The sequence below is a fragment of the Sitophilus oryzae genome, unplaced genomic scaffold (genome assembly GCF_002938485.1).
Source record: "Sitophilus oryzae breed Bouriz unplaced genomic scaffold, Soryzae_2.0 scaffold_800_pilon_pilon, whole genome shotgun sequence".
NCBI classification, from domain to species: Eukaryota; Metazoa; Arthropoda; class Insecta; order Coleoptera; family Curculionidae; genus Sitophilus; species Sitophilus oryzae.
In genome coordinates, this window is record NW_022147418.1 from 14,771 (window position 1) to 29,117 (window position 14,347).

At 38.3% G+C, this 14,347-nt stretch overlaps 1 protein-coding gene across 1 annotated transcript; it reads left to right on the forward strand.

Annotated features, from left to right (window-relative positions):
- Positions 1 to 257: 257 nt before the first annotated feature.
- LOC115888529 (centriolin-like) lies at positions 258 to 11,888 on the forward strand (the record flags this gene model as incomplete). The annotated part of the gene is made up of 6 exons (XM_030908277.1): positions 258 to 553; positions 4,741 to 4,815; positions 4,857 to 5,175; positions 5,395 to 5,863; positions 8,210 to 8,670; positions 11,676 to 11,888. Coding segments are annotated over 6 exons (1,833 nt in total), but the record flags the coding sequence as incomplete, so codon positions are not given.
- Between the last annotated feature and the right edge of the window lie 2,459 nt (positions 11,889 to 14,347).

Below are 14,347 nucleotides of genomic sequence, written 5' to 3' on the forward strand. Positions count from 1 at the left end.
ATCTGAGCCACCCTTTAAAATATCTGCACTTATTTCTGGGACACCTGTATAACATCATGTATAAAAAGGAAAGACACTCGCTTCCAACTTAACAAACATGTTTTTACCAATCATATATTATTCTCAAGGGGTGGTATATTACCTCTACTCTGTTTTAGACTATTCTGCCCTTGTGAGTTTATCCACCATTTTTTATAGTTGAGGATTACTGACCATTATTCAGCTAATAAGTTACCCCTTAAAATTATTTGTTATAGGTTAGAGACAGATACGAGAAAGCCCAAATCGAACTCAGAAGACTACAAGGCGAACGCGAAAAGCTCTTCGCCGACAACGAACGAATGCAGTACGAAATCGAACGAGCCCAGACCCAATGCACCAAAACCCAGGCAGCCTACGACAAGGCTCAGGAGGAGATATCTAGGCTGTCCATCGAAGTGGAAAAACACCGGGACAAACACGAAAAACTGCAGAACGAGTTCAGGAAGGTGGTGGCCGAGTACGACCATTTGAGAGAAACAGCGGGTGGTCCGGGCAGAGATAGATATTCTAGGTATGTAGCATTTTGTGTTTTTTTTAACCGTGAGTAAGTCTCATTAAGGGAAGCCGATCTCTGCAGTTGCAAGGGTTTTACTGAGAAATAAAATTTTACCCTAATACCACACTATTGCAACCGAGCATTTTTCTGTCTAGATCTGGTTTTAGGTATCTTAGTTTTGTACAGTAAGGTTAGGTTATTTATATTAGGACTTTTATTTAAAGTTAGGTTATTTATATTAAGACCAGTGTATACAACAGTCGGCACAAGCACTTCATTCCTGTCCACATTTACGAATTCTTCTCTTCTCTTCCTCAAGATAACATCTTGTTTATGGTATGGTATCTTAGTTTTGTACAGTAAGGTTAGGTTATTTATATTAGGACTTTTATTTAAAGTTAGGTTATTTATATTAAGACCAGTGTATACAACAGTCGGCACAAGCACTTCGTTCCTGTCCACATTTACGAATTCTTCTCTTCTCTTCCTCAAGATAACATCTCGATATTTGATTTAAACTCCTGGACAAAATTATCGCACCACTTGTCTTTTAGAAATTTTTTTTGGAGAAATAAAGAAAAAATAGAGTAACAAACATTGTTAACTGTGCATTGTTTATTAGCAAAAAAGAATCATATTCTATTCAACAAATCGAAATTTAACTAACTAAATTCATTGTTATGAAAAAAAATCAATTTTTAGGAATTACAACTTCAATACAAAAATAAAACAATATCCCCAATAACAACCATAATGCATTATTAATATCGTGCTTTTGAAAAGTTTCTTGTGGAATATTTTCCCAGTCCTCACGCGCAGCCAGTTCCAGTGCAGCTAATATTCGGGGAGGAGGGTTCCTTTGCCGAATACGCCTTTTTAACATGTCCCAGACTTGTTCTATTGGATTCATGTCAGGGCTGTATGGGGGCCAGCCTAAAGTGGTAATTCCCACGTCATTAAGGTATTGAATAACATCCAAAGTCACGTGAGGCCGAGTATTATTATGCATTATGTACATTATGTTCTTCTTCTTCTTATCACGCCCTTTCCTGCCGAAGGTTGGCGATCCAAATGGCAATTGTGGCTCTGGAAAGTGCAGCCCGGAAGATTTCCGCAGACGAGCGTTCAAACCATCTCCTTAAATCTTTTAGCCATGAGTTCTGGCATCTTCCTACTGATCTTTTCTCTTGTACTTTACCCTCCATTATGAGGCGCAGTATTTCGTATCTATCACCTCTCATCACATGACCCAGGTATCGCATTTTTCTTTCCTTGATGGTGTTCGGTACCTATCTCTTTTTGTTTCTGCATGCGCTGGAGTACTTCATCGTTGATGATAGTTTGTACCCATGAGATTCGCAGCAACCGTCTGTACACATACATTTAGAAGGCTTCTATTCTTTTTTCGGTCTGTGAATTTAGTGTCCACTTGTCACATCCATATTACTATATGGATGTGTGACACAGAGAAGACGTAGCATCTGGCCATTCCAGTTTTGAGTTCCGCACTGAGGTCTCGTCTTGTAAAAAATGATTTCGTACTCACAAAGATTTTTCTCGCTAGCTCAATTCTTGAAAATATTTCTCTTTTCGGATCGCACTGACTATTGGTGTTAGCTCCTAAATACTTTATTGAGGTCACTTATTCGATTGTTGTGTGCATTTATTGAAGGCTTAGAAAAGACCAATAGTTCGGTCTTGGAGACATTGAGATGCAGTCCAAACATCTCACTATAGTGGACTACGGAATCTATGATGCTTTGCAGTTCTTGTATATCGTTGGCTATTATACCATGTTCTTCAAGGATCTCCAACACATATCTGCGTGCATTAAGGGTAGGTCTAGGTAAAGGCACTAAATCTTACTACCTAAGATAGTACAGGCAGTGTAGGCTCCCCAAAACATAAGACTTTCTCCAGCAAATGGATCTCTTGGAGATATGCATGCTTGGGCAAATCGTTCACAGTCTCTTCTCCAGACTCTAGAACGACCGTCTAGTTATCCAATTCTCGTCTCGTCAGTAAGCAAGACGCGCCTATAGTCATTTACATCCCATCCCGAGAATCGTCTTGCAAATCTTAAACGACTGACACGGTGTTGTCTGGTGAGGAGAGGTCCAGTTGCGAGCCTTCTGTTACTTAAATTCGCTTCATGAAGGCATCTTCTAACTGTACGATCTGAAATATTGACATGGCGTGCTGCCCTATTCAAATCGTTTAAGCTAGGGCTGGTAGATGTTCCGTTTCCTACCCAAGTAGCATTTTTACGACTTGCGACCACATGTTTACTAAACACAACATTGGATTAGTTACAAAAAATAGTTAGCTCCCTACCTTGGGTATTAAAATAAATTTAAACGTTTTTATAACGTTGTGCCGACGTTGGACTAGTACTACAGCAAAGTAGAAGTTTCTGCGACGTCGAATAAACGTTGTCTTGTAACCTTTTTTGCTTAAGTGATCTTTAGGTGATTCGGACAACGTAGTTACAACGTTGGACAATATAGAGTTTTCCGACGTCAGTTTCAGGACCTATTCCAACGTTATGCAAACGTCGTCTGTTTTACTAATTCCAACGTTGCTTAGATTTCCTTATTCTTACGTTGGTAGGACGTCGAGTCACTACCTTTTTGCAACTGTATTGAACCATAACCTTAAATCTTAAATTTTCACTTCATTGTTCTGTTCAGTCAAACAGTTCAGTGCTGTTTTTGTTTTTATAAAAAAAAACTTAATTAAAATGGGACATAAGAAAGGTACATATAAAACTAAATTTAAATATACATCGACATATATTACCGATATTTTATCCACTCCCTCGTTTATTTAGATTATAGAGGGCGGCACAAGCTAGACTCTAGGATGACTAAATTAGGCAATCTTGCGACTAGTATACTACCTGTTAAGGCCGAACTGCGACTTTATTAGTCCAGTATGCGACTACTCGAACTACTCCATCTTAATCTCCAAAACAACAAAGTGAAAGCCGCCATGTTGTTAAATAAGAAAATGTTTCGTTACTAAAATCCTGCTTTTTGAATACATTACTTTGAAATATTTGACCCTAAAAAACACGCGGAAACAATTTTTTCGACTGCGAATAAATTATTCTCATTTTACTAAAAAAAGAAATTCAAGAAAATTTTTAAAACTTCTTTAATTTTAAGGCTCATTAGTATTTTTCAAAGTAGAAACAATACATTTATCAATAAAGTTGTTTGCGTTTAACTTTTTTGCCTTGGTTAAAGTGTTTCAATAATTATGATCTTCAAACATCCTCCACACTTAAATACTTTTGTTTTGTTTTCCTTCACTGCCATCTGACATATGTCTCTAACTAAATCATAAAAATAATATTTTTTACTATAATTATCCCAATTTAGGATAAAACGCGACTTAGACGCCATATTAGTTTTGTATTTCTGTGAATTAGGATTTTAAACAACGTTGCAGTTTGTACTAAATTAGGCTTCTAGCCAACGTCGGTATCCAACGTCGTTTCGACCCAAAAATTATTCTCCAAACTAGTGCAGACTAGGGTTGGTACGAGGTTGTGCCGACGTTGCGCTCCGACGTTTGGTCGCGTGACACAACGTTGTCCCGACGTCCAAATGCTGCTTGGGTAGAAGATTGAGGGGGCAAAAAATTCTCATCTCTTTGAAAAGTAGCTCTGTGTCATCCTTGTCCTGGTCTTCTTGTGTTCCGGTCTCCCGAAAACGCTGCGCAGTTTTTATAACCGTTGTGTGATGCACGCCTAAAACGCCAGCCACATAACAGTAGCTTACATTCTCCAACTAAAGTTATTGCTTAGACCGTTTCATTTTCAGTCAGATAACGTGACGTTCTATCCATATTTAATAGAGAGAATTTACAGGTGGTTACGATACGAAGTACTACTGAAACTGTGTGCGTTGGGTACATATAAGGAAAAATGCAAAATAAGGAATTTCAATAATTCAGAATAATTTGACCTTAAACATTCAAATAAAGTTTTGTTTTTGTCCAGTTCTGTTTTTCGTACGAGCAAAGATAAATAAATGTTTTAATTGATATATTTTTTTTAATTTTCTTAAAAAATAAATAGTGGTGCGATAATTTTAATCAGGTATTAAATAAGTATTCTTATTCAAATATATTAAGTCACATTTAATAAAAACTCCCTATGAAATAAAGATAATTACTCTATATTGAAAAAATTCTAGATATGAACGAGATGAAGTGCGAACGAAAGAAGAAAACGACAGACTTCGAGCTGAAGTCGATCGCCTTCGAGAAAGGCTAGACAAGACCCTTGGAGATTTAGACAAGAACCGTAAAGAACTGGCCCTGGTCGAGAGCACTGCAGCAAGTACGGCTTCGAGCAAGAAAAGGAACGCACAGCCGAGATGGAACGACTCAAAGACGAGCTGCAAAGAAATCTATCCACCAATCAGCAATTGGAAACGAAGCTTCACGAAACAGCCATGCAGCTGGATTTGGCCAGGCAAGATTTGGGTAAGGCTCAGGCAACGCAAGAGAAGCAGAGGATGGAATTGGAGAGGGCTATAATCGAATTAGAGAAGTACAGAGATAGGTATGAGAAGTTGAAGGCACAGGCGGAGAAGTTGGAGAAAGATAATGAGAAGCTGAGAATGGAGGTATTAAATACTTTTTATCCGGGGTGGCGTCCCTCATACGACGCGGAGGCTCCAAGGAGAACGGTTGTTTATATCGAAATGAAATTTTGGTACCGTCGTTTGAGAGGCGCCACTGTATTGTATGTGTTATCAAGTAAATATGAAAACTAGAAGAAGATCTTTCATTTCTTCTTCAATCGTACTTCAAACCAAAAAAATATATTTATAATAATTTTTCAGGTTGCTCAAACTGAACGAAGGCAAACGCTTGCTGCTGACAAGGTCCGCAACGATGAACGCCTAGAAATCGAAAGACTGAAAGAGAAACTAGAAAAAGCTCTCCAGGCCAGGAACGCTACCGAATTAGAAGCAGGTCGCCTCGCTCAGGAACTTGAAAAATCGCAGCTCCACCTTACCAAAGCCCTCGAGACCAACGAGGCTACCAAGATAGAGTTTGAAAGAATGGCAACGGAACTTGCAAGGATGCATGAGCGTTTGGAGAGAGACAAATTGGACTGGAAGACGCTGGAGCAGGAGAGAGACGTTCTCAGGGCTGAGGTGCAACAAGTTAGGAGTGGTATGGACACGCAGAGGAGGACCCTAGATCACCGGACGCAGGAGACGCTGATTAAGTTGCAACAGGAGTTGGCACAGTCGAATAGAGAAAGAGATAAAATGGCGTCGATGTTGGAGAAACAAGGAAGGCAAGGTAAGAAAGAAAACTTCTCAAATTCTTCTAGCTTTGAATGTTCAAATTTATTATCAAAGTATTCGTAATTGTTTTTTGCCCCCCTATCCAATATTTAAATGTTGTTAAATTGCAAATTAGATTCTTCATCTTTATATTTTTGCTATTTACGATTTTATTAATTGCGTATTTGTACTTCTAATAGGAATATAATATGTCTTCTTTTTGTATAGCCTTATTTTGTAATTTGTTACCTACATACTTTTTAGCTCATATATTTTATTTTTTATATCTTAATTACAGAGATACAAAAGCCTTGTTCGTGTGTGGAAAAAACCTCGGAAAATGGTCCCCATCTGGTTCTATTTATGGTTTGCCTTGTTCGAGGATCGATATAAAAATCGATTTTCTAAAATTCCTCAAGTACTGATTATGGCCAAGATTCTGCTGGACGGACAGGTTTTCTTTTTCTTTCAGGGTTCCATTCAAGGTCGCTTCTTGGTATGTTCTCAATTGGCTTTCTCAGAGTATGACCTATCCCTCCCAATTTTCTTTTCTTAACTTCTATATACATCTCTGGTTGGTTAGTATGATGAAGCAGGTCTGTATTATATAGAAAGAATAGTTTCAGACCAAAATATCTTAAGAATCTTTGTCAAGCAACGGTTGATGAAAGTTGCAATACGGGTTCAACCTTGGAGTTAAAAAGTCTCAGTGTGGTTTATGTGGAGAGCTAATGCATGTTCCATACAGATTTCAACTGACCAAATGTTTGCTGCGCTTTCACCGCCGCTATTGGTGTTTATTCCGAGATGTAGAATGTAAAATAAGTGGGAGGAGGGAGGTTAATCACCGCGATCCTAAATATATATTGTGTCTTCCTATCTTGAGTTATAACTCAACATCATACAGTTGATCATACATGAAGATTTTCCTGTTGTAGGGGGGACAGGATATTTCCTATCCTCCTCTAACAAGAGATGTTCTTCCTTCGAGGTACACCCTTCTACGGTTGGGGTTTCGCCTTCCGTGCCCTTCACAGTCGAGAAGCTTGTCTCCGGCTGAGGTACTCGTGAGGTGGAGGCTGGAGGGTCTGTCTCCATTTTCTCCACCTCTTTAACTTGGTCTCTCTTTAGACCTGATACGGGTATTGTCCCGAATCTATGGTTATTGTATGTGGTATTTGAGGTCAATTCGTATTATGAGGATCTGACTTTGGCCTCCTTCTGACTTTTCTTCCTCCCTCGAGTTGACGACTCGCCAACTCCATTCGCCATGTCCTTCCATTAGAGTCTGGATAAGGCATGTAAGTGGTGTCTCTCCCCTTGCTCTTCTACAGAAAGACCGTAATGGTCGTCTCTTCTGGGATGTTTTCTGCCTCCACTGCGACCTGTCTCGACCCCTATCTATTCTTAAGCTTAGATTTTCCACCAATCAATCCGCCTATTCTTAAGATGCACAATCTATGAGAAGCGCGCCCATCCGAAAGTGTATCTCCGGAAAACGCAGTTGAACCATATTTTGTGGGTGGATCGTTGGGTTGCAATCCTCTCGCCACTACTTCGTCCACTATCGCCCTTAGATCCGTGAGTGCCGTCAGTGCAACCTCTAGGTAATCTTTTGGTAGCACCGCTATTTTCACTTGTCGGCAATAGCGGAAAAGCTGCTGCTTGCCTCTCGGTGTTGGACGACCTTCCATCCTGGCTTTTTTCTCTCCTTGTTGAAGCAGAGGTGAGAGGTTCTCGCTTTCTCTCTTTCTTTCTCTTGCCCTCTGGTGGAGATGCGCCAGGCTGTTTCTTGGTTCCTTTAGTCTCGTCTTTTTCGACGGGTGTTTCCGCTTTTGCTTCCTTTTGCTTCCTCGAAGCAAGTCCTTCGTAGAGCAGTCAGAGGTATCTCCGTACTTCTGCTCCGCTAAGTACCGAGATATAAAATCTTTGACATTTTTAATGACAGCTTTCTCAATTTTAATATGGGTATTATTGGTGGAATTATGGATATTAATTTGTTACTGTAGATGTTGATATCAGCAATGAAGCTTGTACGCAGCTATAAATAATTTCTGATGAAATTGGTTAGTTTCTCAGCTTCTTCAATCGAAAGTTTTATAAACTTATGTGTTTTTTCTTTAGCTTCGAGTATTTCCAGTAGTTTTTCCGTAGAGTTTATCCTTGTCATGTGTCAGTTTTTTTCTGACACCAATAGATAGGTTGGAAGAATAAATCTCATTTTTCGTAAAGGTATCAACAAGTTCTTTTACTTTCATACCAGCAATGACTCACTTACTTTTATGTATGTTTTTTCTATCTTTTTTCATTATCTTTCTGTTTCGATGACTCATTATTTTAATACGTTCTTTTAATTCTACAGGTGAATCTATAGAAAAACAAATTATCAAATACGATGCAGACATCAAACAGCTAACCATGGAACGAGACCAACTCGTAATCCAATTAGAAAAATCCCAGGACATGCTGATGAACTTCCAGCAAGAACTGAACCACAGCGAGGCAGAGTTGGAGAAGCACAAACAAGAAGTGGCCAGATTGAAAAACGAACAGAAAAAGATGTCGCAAGATGTGGAGAAAGGAGCGAAGGAAGTTTTGGAGAACAGGGATAGGGAAATTGCCAAGTTACAACAGCAGCTACAACAAGCTCAGAAAGAGAGGGATACTCACAAGCAAAGAGCTGAGAAGGCTGAGAAGTTATTGCATGAGTCTGGAGCTAGAGGTGATTCCGAATTGGAGCAATGGAGAAACGTTATCGAGCAGGAAACGAAAAGAGCAGACCAGGCTGAGAAGACAGCTCAGGATCTGCAGAAAAGGATTCAGGTAATTAAATTTAAAAAAATATATATCAATAAAAAGAATATTGTGCTGGATTATGTAGGTCCTTTTAATTGAATTAAGATAGAACTTTTAGTTGTTCTTCACTTGTGCAAACTGACTAAATATACTAAGTGACATTGTTACTTATTCTGCTACAGAGTAGTTTCAGGTGTTTTTCTGAGTTTATTATAATGCCTAGAATATATAGACGTGCCAATTTTAGACAACCCAGTGATTTTGATAGGGGTCGGATTGTAGGTTTGCGGGAGGCAGGATTGTCATTTCGAGAGATTGCTGATAGGGTCTATAGAAGTGTTTGCACTGTTGCCAATTGTTGTAGAGTTTACTTTCAACAACACCGTGAACATCCTGCCAGAGGTACAGGGCGTCTAAGATTAACCACTGAGGGTCAAGATCGCCGTTTAAGGCAATTAGCTGTCAGAGACCTTTCGGCCACTTCCCGAGCAATTGCTAACCAATGGTTTACGGAACACGGAAGACTCATCAAGATGCGAACTGTTTACCGACGAATACGGTCTTTTGGGCTGTTTTCTTTTCGGCCTCATTGGGTTTTATCATTGACCCCTGAATATCGACGACAACGTCTAGAGTGGTGCAGAGCCCGACAAGAATGGGGCGCAGAATGGAATGCTATCGTTTTTAGTGATGAGTCGCGATTCTGTTTGGGAATGCACGACGGTCGGGTGCGTGTGATAAGATACCGCGGAGAAAGGCAGAATCCACAGTTTTTCATGGAGAGGCACGTAAACCAAGTTGTAGGAGTTATGGTTTGGGGAGCAATCGCATATGGTAGCAGGTTATCTCTAGTATTTGTTCGAGGTAATATGACAGCCCAACGCTATATTGAGGAAATTGTGGAAGCTCATCTCTTACCATAATTACGAACGCTCCACGATCCTATATTTCAACAAGATAATGCCCGTCCCCATGTTGCTAGATTAACTGTGAACCACTTACATAATGCCCAAGTTAATTTCCTACCCTGGCCACCAAGATCTCCAGATCTCTCTTCAATTGAACATGTATGGAATATCATGGGTAGGTGACTGACAAACTTACCGCATCCACCTCAGACACTAGAAGCTTTTCGGCATGAGATACAGTTAGCATGGTATGAAATACCGCAAGAAGACATAAATCATCTGATTAGTTCCATACCCAGACGGCTCAACTAATGTATAGGTGGTCCAACACATTATTAACAAGGACAAGGTAACGAGCTAATATTTTCATTCCAAATTTTGATCATTTACGCCTTTTGTCAACCTACATTCATGTACAAAAGATTATTAAAATTAAACAATTTTTAGTGGGTGTTCTATTTTCAATGTCACTTAGTATATTTGACGTTTTGGACTATGTTTTGGACTAATAGCAGAAATATGGTAAATTAAATTGCAATAAAATTAAATTTAATCATACTTTTAGGTCCACTGACTACACTTTCTCTGTTAAAAATCTAACTTCTAATATTTTAAAGTACTATTAGTACTATTTTAGAGTAATCTTCGATTTCTTCAAAACCAATTAATTAATATCATAGTAATAATCAGAGAATATCGTACATAACTAGAGTTTATTTTTTTCTTTTCTTAAACCTTTAGTATTATATCCATATATATTTTTTTTTTCCTTTCTTGGGTATGAGGTTTTTTTTTATTAATTGAAAATGGAAACTTTTTTTTTATTATGCGACGTTTCGCCTCATCATGGTAGGCTTTCTCAGGCACTTTATTCTTGAAGCCGCAGCCGCCTTGCTACCACCAGTCTATATAGACCATACCCAAGAAAAGAAAAAAAAATATATATGAGTACATAACTAGTACCTATATGCATATACTAGTTATGTACGATATTCGCTCTCTATGTAAATACACGGGTTTAAATAGCGAGTATACGAAAAAGTTATTATTTAATTGTTCTAAAAGTGTTAGGAAGTATAATTTGTGAAAATTCTAAAAATAAAAATAAAAAAGTAAATATTTTGATATCTTCAAAAGGCCTAATTTGTATTATAATTTATTATTCCAGTTAAAAAAACTTTTCAGATGAGTTCAACTACGGTGGCGAGCATAATTTTAATCACCGGTTTTGCTAGTGGGGTATAATTGGGGCTATTTCGGCTATAACGAATTTTTTTCAAGGCACATAATTATAATTTTAGATGTTCATAAAACATTTAATCACTAGTTGATTAAAAAAAGTATACCATTAATATTGCAAATTATGTTTTATATGAGTATATGTATTTAATTTTTTAATTATGTAACGAGCACTTTGTTTACTCACTTGTTTCGTCGAACTGCTGGAATCGATTTTTGCTTTGGATCAAATGGGTGGCTGTGAGAAACTATGAAGCTATGAAATGTTGTTTCGGAAGAGTTGAATATCCGGGAAAGTTGAGTTATTTGTTATTGCGCCCAACAACGCCCTAATTACGCTGTCCTTTAAGCTGTCCTTTTAGCTGTCCTTTAACATTTTTTTCGTCAATTTTATAAACATTTGAAATTGTCACAACACAACACGACGGTGCGTCTAGTTCGAATTCTTTTTCGCTTATTTATTAATACCCAAAACAGCGTTACATCACACAAACCTCGTACCTGAGTGTTTTATAGTTTCAATAACTGCACTAGCAAAAAACTAAAATACTTAAATATTATGACCAAACCACGATTTCAATATTATTTTAATGCGATCAACAACTTGTGTCTAGCCCTAGCAGGCAACTCTTAAGCCCGACCAATCACGTTAGAGTTTTTGACAAACACAAATGAATTAACACACTCCAAATAACCACGCTAACCAACCTGATTGGTCAAGCTTAATAGTTGACTGCTAGGACTAGACACTTCTGATCAACATGAGGGTGGCGTGAACACTGATAATTTCTGATTTCTTGAGGCGCCGCGGTCGGAATTTGTTGAAATCAACCGTAATGCACAAAGCCTGTACATCAATATTACATAAAATAAACCATATTACAGGTTATGGAAAAGCAGCTTCAACAGCAACTTAACCAGATGGCTCAGTACCAAAGAGAAAGGGGTATACAACCACCTGCAGCAGACGAGAAAGAGCTGCAAAGGTTAAGAAAAGAGTTGGAGAAGTCTCAAGGAGATGTTAAGAACTGTAACACGGAAAAAGAGCGGTTACAATCTCAGTTGGAGATGTTGGTACAAGAGTTGGAGAAAAATCAGGTTTGGATTAATTTTTTGAAAGTGTGCAACGGAAAATTTTGATGGTCAAGTTTAAAGTGTTATATTTTTTTTATTTTTCTATTTTCATGATTTTTTTTTAACAAACTGTATATAAATGTATTAACTAACCTAACCTCTCTCTTTGGTCCGTTTCCCTGAAGAGGGATTAGTGACTATGATGTTCCTGTAGCGGTTTTTATCGTATTGTGCCAGTCCGCTCTGTTTTGAGCCATGCTGACGGTTTCATGAAGGCCTTGGCCGATTAGGTCTTTAGTTTGATCAACCCATCTCTTGTGTGATCTTCCTCGTGGTCGCTTTCCCTCGACTATTAGCAGCTGCAGTAAGTCCGTTCTTCTAGCAATGTGACCAATATATGTCAGAAAACATCAGTTTATTTTTTTTGAGAGGCTGAGTTGTTAGTTTAGTTCTTGGAGAACTGACTCATTCATACGATGGGCTGTCCAAGGTATACGTAGCAGACGTCATATGCCCACATTTCAAAAGCATCTATTCGCCTGGTATCGCTTTTCTTCAGCGTCCATGTTTCCGCCCCATACGTAGCAATCGGGAAAACAAGCGAGTTCAGCAGTCTTAGTTTGGTATTCTTAGTGATGGCTGTATCTTTCCATATCTTAGTTAATTTAGTTACGGCTGTTCTAGCCAGCGCAATTCTACGTCTTATTTCGCCTTCGCATGAGCCGCTGTTGTCGATTAGCGATCCCAGATATAGTATTTATTAACCACCTTAAATCCAGCTATGTTTCCCACGTGAGGTTGGTTGTTGTTTTGTCGGTCCACAATCATGATAGTAGTTTTGTTAGGATTAAGTTTTAGCCCAAATTCTGTACTAGTTTCTTGGAGACGTTGCATAATAAATTCCATTTCTTCCACACTTGATGTTATGATTAGTATATCGTCGGCATATCTTAGATTATTGATTTTCCTTCCCCCACAGATACTCCACCTTGCCAGTTATCGAGAATATCACGCATTATGTACTCTGTATAAATATTGAACAATAGGGGTGAGAGAACACACCCCTGCCTGACACCCTTCATTGCTTGAAATCTATTTGATGTGACATCATTAATTCTTATAAGTCCGTAATTATGTTGGTATAGTTGTCGGATAAATAGAATAAGGTGATCAGGAACCCCCATTTCCTTGAGTATTTGCCAAAGTTTTTGCCACTGGACTAGATCGAAGGCCTTAGAATAGTCGATAAAACAGAGATACATTTCTATGTTGAATTCTCGCGCTTTTTTCATTAACCGTCGTACGTTCCCTATCTCACCCTCTGGTACCCTTACCAGGCATAAAGCCAGTTTGTTCTTCTGCAATTTGTGGTAGTAGATATGGCCTGAGTATGTTGTTAATAATCTGCAGGAGAATTTTGAATGCATGAGGAATTAAAGCAATCATTCGATAGTTATTGCAGTCTGCCGGATTACCCTTTTTATATAGTGGTATATATAGCGAGCTGCACCAGTCGTCTGGCCAAATTCCCGTCTTCCAAATCAGATTGCATATGAAATGAATAACATCAATTACCGGTTGCCCTATTGACTTTAATATTTCAGCAGCTACACCATCTATACCTGGGGCTTTATTTTTTTGAGACGATTTAGGGCGTGTTCAACTTTTGATTTAAGGATCTCCGGTTCATGTTCGAATTGGTTGGGACGATTAATATTATTAGAAGATTCACCATCTTCGTAAAGCTTTGTGCAGTATTTTCGCCAGACTTCAGCAATACCATCCGGATCAGTAATCTTTCGACCATTTTCATCCTGTATAATTTGTGTACGTAGTTGAAACTCACGAGAGAGATATTTTACCTTACTGAATAGCTCTCTAGATTCGTTAGTTGCTGAGTGTCTTTCCAATTCTGTGCAAATCTCGTGGACGTGCGTGTTTTTATCCCGTCTACAGCTGTTTTTTATTTCTTTATTGATGTTTCTTAGTTTGTGTTCTTTGTCAAATGTTGTTGATATGACTAGGTTTCTTCTCTTTTCGCTAAAATTGATCGTATTATTCAAAATCCAAGTTTTGGACTTTAATTTAGTGTTTCCAGATGTGCAACTTCCTTTAACTATTTCATTTATCCAAGTCCTAGTGTCATTCCACATTTCTTGTACGTCATTTTTTAGTGTGGGCATTTTTACCGATTTCATTGTTTTCATTATTCCTTCTTTAGTAGGTACTGAATACCTTTTCGTTTTGATCAATTTCACTGCCTGTAGTTTATGATGGAACTTTGCCACTAGGATTTTATGATCCGATCCACATACCATGCCAGGTCTTGTCTTAACATTGGTAACAGATGACCGCCATCTACCGCTTATTAAGATATAGTCAATTTGATTTTCGTTTTTGATCGGGTGAGGTCCAAGTTGACAATCGTCTAGGGTGTTGTTTGAACATGAAAGCAATAATGTAACTGGAACGAAGTACAACAA